Raw genomic sequence first — 6,059 nt, forward strand, 5'->3', positions numbered from 1 at the left:
TTAGCAACACAATAAACTATATTAAGATCAAATAAATAGTATCCTACATCTGATTTCCAGGACCACAAAACTGCAATTAATTGCTTCAAGATTTGAATAGTTTTCAAACAGAAATTGCATTTTGCAAAATTGATTATGGTTGCACTACCATGAATTCCAACCTCAAACCATGACATATTTTAGGTAATGAGGCAGTAAAATAATATTTATGCCAGCTTGGCTTGACTTACCTAATCTATGATTCTGCAGTACCATCCTCCATCTTTTCAGTCCTTTGGCGTTTGGCATCACGCTCACTATCTTCATGGCTGAGACATCCATTTACTGCTTCTTCACCCAAAAGAGAAATGTGCTTACTGGTGATTTGGCGACCTGCCCTAAGCTTTGGCCCCCAGTGCCTTTCAGGATTTGGAAGGAAGCGAGCAACCTTCTTAGCTTGTGCCTTGCTCAGGGATGCAACAGCTCGAGCAAAATTTGCCTGCCAAAAAGAAGTGGGGGTTGTGGGGTGTTAAATGAACTTTCCCACCTTTAATCTCAACTTGTATACAAGCATGTTTATTTTGGAGAATGCATCTATTCACATATGGAACATGAAACAAGGACACAGAGGATTGGGGATACGGGGGAATCAGTATGCAACTAAAGAAAGTAGCATGGAAAACATACATGAAGAACTGGTTCTTTGGCAAGAATCACACTCCCCGGCTGATCAGCTGGTTGAGCTTTAACTGGATGAATTTTAACCTATAGAGAAGACAAAAACTTATGAAACCATTTCATCACACGTCTCTTAACCAAATTAGTGCATGGGATGTTGAGGAATTTGGTCTAATCAAAGTTTACTTGTTTGAACTTTCTTCAGTGTGCACACCCCCATAAAATTAAGGAAATAGAGAAAAAACAGAAAAAAGCCCTTACCCAGCAGCGCATTATGTCCCAAATGACATCCATGGGAGCATCTGATTTTAGTCCCAATGGATTCACATGAGTTCCTGAAATTCGATATCCTGCATTGATCACAGCAGAGCGGAAAATAATTGCGGATGGGGAAGTGCATTTCAGCGTAGCACAGAGGTTGTGCAAACTCAAAAAGAGAGGAACATCAGGCAATTCCTACAAAAAAATCCAGGTAAAGAAAATAGAAAATCTCTAAAAATAGTAGAACTCTGTACTTTTAATAGGTTTAGACATATATATTCCATGAAAGTTCACCATCTGATAGTTACAAACAATTTACATAACCATCGTATATCTAATGGCATGTTTCTCTGAAAGATTTTAGCTTACACTTTCACATTGGAAATATTTGAGTCAAGATGCAATTGTATTGAGTCTTGGTTTTATATTTTATTATTGTCATAGAAAATGGGATGGCTCACAGTTATTGAAATAAAACCTGACGGGAACTATGTTCTAAGGTTCAAAAGATGAACACCCAAAAAAAAGTATTTAAGGAAAAAATGCATACCTCTGAAATTGTAGTCAATACCGCAAAGATGCGATCATAGGCAGGATAATGATCCTTCATTGATTTTACATCAGCTAGTATGTTAGTTACCCAATCTTGATCATGGATGGGGGCAGACCATATAGGCCCACCCATGTTAAATTTCTTCCCACAATCACTACACTCTTGAGGGACAACAGGAGCAAAGCCCGGGAGATACCTCACACTGGTATTCTGGAAATAGGAAGGAGGATGCAAGATCAAAATATTGTCCAATTCAAAATTAAGCTACATCAAGAATAATGGTTTTTGATGCATAAAACACAGATGTTACTGAAAAAATTACATAATAAACCCTTTGGTCCATCTTTAAAATGTCATTATGCTCGTCGTATAATAAAATAACTTTGATACATTTCTTTTAATTATGTCTAAACCTTGAAATTATACTCCATATAAGAAAAAGTAAGAATAAGCTTCCATTAATTCAGACGGAAAAGGCACCAAATATCTTTATCTAAAATAAATTAACTTTACTGGTCCATTATTAACATGCACAAAGTTGCATCATTTGTCAAAGCTCCAACCACAAGAAAATATTGGAAACAGGCATCCAGGGAAAAGGATAAATTAGCATATGAGAGTATAAATAAAGAAAATCTGATGCAACTACATCAGATCACCATCAGTGAACATGATAATCATATAAAAGGTTATGAACAACAGCCAAAAACACAGCCACAAACAAAACTGTGAGCAGTCTGCTGACAGAAGTCAGATGAAAAATTCTAAAATCATCCAAACTCTATAAAATCTCCTAGTGGCATGAACATGTCACCAATAGCAACACTAACCAATTGCATGCCCAGATATTGGAATGTTCTCTTAAGGAGTTCAGATGTGCACCTAAATTATGACTCCACTATGTGGAAACACAAAAGGTGTAAGCCATGTGCATGTTAAAAACAAATTAGAAACACCAATGGCATTATAAATCAGAAAGCACACCTTAGAAACAGTTCTCCCAATAGGCTGTAGATGAAAAGAATCACAACCAGTGCATTGATAGACATAAGAGAGCTTAAGGGGAGTATTCTTCATCGCACTTGCTGAACTGCATCGAATCAATAGCCCTTCCGTCATCATTATGTGAGAGTAACATTTACTTTAATAAACTAAATTAAAACAATAGGCCACCTACGAGTATACACGAACAAAAACACGGACATAAAAGTCCATCTGGACAGATAGCACAGGAACAATATAACGTTTGTACCGGTTTGCATGACTCTGTATTCAAGAAAGAAGAAATAACAATTATGCCAGATACGAAGATTGTTATTAGAATTCAATTCTAAAAGAAAGCTTTCTGCAAGAAAGTATATTGTTTAAAAGAATGCATTTCTAAGACAAGGTGATACAGTTGCAGTTATCTTTTAAAATATCCTTTATAAATTAGAAGTTATGCAAGTGAAAGAATAAAAGATCCTAGATCCCACATTCCTTTTGCAACAGAGCAAGATTTGCATTTGCATACACTATCTAATCTGTTTCGAATGCTAAAAGAACATGCTTTCTGAAGGACATGAAACTACCTCAATGCACGCTAAGAGGATCCTCAATGCCATTTCGTGGCAATATTTCCCTCTCAATGGGTATGATCCATATCTGTTTCCACAAGCAGTTAAAGATGAGCTAAAATATTCAAAATCATAGTTCAAATGAAGGTCAAGGTACTACAATCTTACTTGGAATAGCAAACCTCCCCATTACCCCCACACAGGACTGCCATATCAGTTGCAGTGCACATCAGCATGCCACCATCAACAACAGATTGAACTGCAGAGTCCAGGAACACAGAAGGTGAACCATAAGGATCAAGATCAACCTGAAACACAAATTTAGCAATAAGGAGCATAAGCATGGCTCCCTTGAATAGTGCCACCAAGAAACAATAAATGTTGCCCATTAATCATGATATTTGGATAACAAATGACAGAAATGACCTACAAATTCCCAAATGATTAATAAACTTTTCTTTTACTAAGTATAAAGTGGTTTTGACATAAAATGAATGCATAATAAGAACTATTTCCATAGAAAATGGAAATGTTCTACAATGTTTGATTTAAAGCATTAACTGGATATGCATATCAGTGAAATTCCCTTGCAGCAAAACAGTTAATTTAAAGTATCTAATAGCAGATGTCATACCACATCAAATTCTTTTGGGTGGGTAAGCATGTATACACGAGCATCAGCAAGATGTGATTCCACTTTTGAAAATGCTACAGAACCATTGAACTTTATGTTTCTCTGGCAAGCTTCAACTGCCCCTGCAAGTAGAACACAGTATTGGTAAATATAAGCAGCGAGTAAACTATATAGGTAAAATATGTTTGTATCTAGTAATATAAAGCATGAATATGCATAAGAACCAGAAAGGTAAAAACTACAGGTCCTCCCTTGATCCAAAATGATCCTTCAATTAACATAAATATACATCCAGAACATCGGTACATCTATAGTACCTTTATCATTGTCTAAAGCAACAACTTGACCAATCCCTTCTACTTCCCGAGCATATCTCAGAGCCCTTAACCCAGATGCTGACAAGGCCTATAAATCACCAGAAAAGGAACTCAGAAAATGACATGACCTGCATTGGGGGAAAAAGCATATAAATTTATATAGGAAACAGAAGATTGTGGAAAAACCTCTAGAACTCTTGGTGGTTTGAGCTTCCCTCGAACTTTTCCCCCTGTCTTAACTGGTTCTTCTGAAGTAGTACATGGTTCTTCTTGAGATTTCTCTTCAGGCCCTTCACAATCTTCATTTGATTTTTCATAATTCATACCAGAGTCATTAGGTTTATCTTCTAATTCAGATATAGAACCACTCTTCTCAGGCACCTTTGGTGCTGATTTGTTTCTTTTAGACAACAATGCCTCGTGTTCCTGCTTCCGTCTTGAAATCAATGTCCTCAGGACGGCAATGGACATGTCTCTGTTGTTAACCTGATTATATTATAGTAAACAGTTAGGATCCTCAACTAGTGAATAAGAACAAGCAAACAACTAACTCTACAATTTATACTGCAGAGTAAACAATATACCACTCAAAGCTTAAAAAAAAAGAGTATACATGTTTTCAGTGAAAGCAGTACATAGAGAAAATTTTCAGTTCCTTTCTTTTCCCACCCATTCTCAGCAGCCAATCACTGCGCCATTAGTTCACACTACCGGCCAAAGAGTTAACATTTGCCAAACAAAGCTTAATTTAGAAGACCCCCCGAGCAGAGTCTTTCCAACAATAAATCATAAAAAATATAAAACGTTTTAATCAAAAAAAAAATCTTCCAATTAACTAAAACATAAAAAATCTAACCACAAAAGCCATGAATTCATTCAAATTGTCACTGCCCATCAGTTCAACCAATTTTTCATACAAAAGCCATAATTAGTTTCTCTTAAAACAGACAACTCATCACAATAAAGATAACTTTTTAATAAACCAAAAGCTACCCATCAACTAAAAAGAAAAAAGCCATATAATTCCAACAATGAATTCAATAAAAAAAAAAAAAAAAAAACAAAACAAAAAAAAAGAAGCAAACTTCAAACCTGGGTTTTGTTGTAAAAGACTTCATTTTTAGCATGCATAAGAATCTCAGCTTCTCCTTCCTTGATGATAGTGTAATCATTGAGATCCATTGAAATTATTTCTCCTTTTACATGCAGTAACAGATTATGGGCTCCTTTAACTTTTGCCTTCTCTTTTTGTTTTTGCTTTTGTTTTGGTAGTTTCTTTTCTTCTTCGGGTGGTTTTGAAGAGAAAATTTGAGGTAGTTTTTTTACTTTGGTTTGTAACTTCTGTTTGCGTTTGAAATTTGTTTTATTGCTTGGAGTTTGTGTGCGCAGTAAGAGTCCCGTTTATAGATGTACGCTTTGAATATTGAAACCGGAAACCCTGTTTTATTTTTTATCTATATTTTTAAATTAATCTGGTGATTTTTTAAGGTTTTTCTTAAACCCGAACTTGCTAGTGCACGTTAGAATTCCTTGGTAGTTCTCTGCTAACATGAGCCATTTGTCTTTTCCAAAAAAATAAAATAAAAATTCATTATTTTTCTGTCTCAGCTCCAACTAATAGTATTTTTTTCCCATTATCTCCTTTTAAAGGAAAAAAATAAGAAATTTTATTTTTTTATGAAAAAAGAAATATATTTATTTTATCAATTAAACAAACCATTTTTGAAAAAAAAAATTAACATATTTATTTGAAATATATAATAAAAAGTGTTTCCACAACATTATCATCTATTTAATTTCATTTAAACCAAATTTTTTTTATAAAAAAGATCGTATCTTAAAAATAAGATTATTGATTATCACATAATTTAATAATATCCAAAAAAAAAAAATTTAATTTCAGCTACCTTAACTTTGACTTAAATTTCCCTTTTCCACTTTCTTCCCAAAAATGAGTTTTTATTTTTTTCATTTTGAAATGGTTATTCATGTGACCTATATGGTTATTACAAAAAGTGAGAAAATTGTCTTTATCAAAGGTTTTGGAGACACTAATTAGGAGGCGAACATGCACTTCCTAA

At 34.4% G+C, this 6,059-nt stretch overlaps 1 protein-coding gene across 1 annotated transcript; it reads right to left on the minus strand.

Moving 5' to 3' along the window:
• LOC111306531 (N2,N2-dimethylguanosine tRNA methyltransferase) lies at positions 1–5,364 on the minus strand. Its single transcript, XM_022904359.2, has 12 exons — positions 5,071–5,364; positions 4,165–4,464; positions 3,979–4,066; positions 3,662–3,783; positions 3,196–3,335; positions 3,043–3,115; positions 2,649–2,737; positions 2,456–2,561; positions 1,469–1,681; positions 919–1,113; positions 667–744; positions 1–478 (listed from the first exon to the last, which is right to left on the minus strand). Exons 1-12 carry the CDS (start codon positions 5,158–5,160, stop codon positions 236–238), a joined length of 1,737 nt encoding a protein of 578 aa, XP_022760094.2. The 5' UTR covers positions 5,161–5,364; the 3' UTR covers positions 1–235.
• Between the last annotated feature and the right edge of the window lie 695 nt (positions 5,365–6,059).

This window comes from Durio zibethinus, chromosome 21, assembly GCF_047325235.1.
Source record: "Durio zibethinus cultivar Kanyao isolate XHJ-2024 chromosome 21, ASM4732523v1, whole genome shotgun sequence".
Lineage (NCBI taxonomy): Eukaryota > Viridiplantae > Streptophyta > Magnoliopsida > Malvales > Malvaceae > Durio > Durio zibethinus.

Coding starts and splice junctions, on each gene's coding strand:
- LOC111306531 (XM_022904359.2), bottom strand. CDS start 5,160: ATGGATCTCAATGATTACACTATCATCAAGGAAGGAGAAGCTGAGATT. Junction 1,114..1,468: donor TATTGACTACAATTTCAGAG/GTATGCATTTTT, acceptor ATTTTTTTGTAG/GAATTGCCTGATGTTCCTCT. Junction 745..918: donor GGGACATAATGCGCTGCTGG/GTAAGGGCTTTT, acceptor TCTTCTCTATAG/GTTAAAATTCATCCAGTTAA.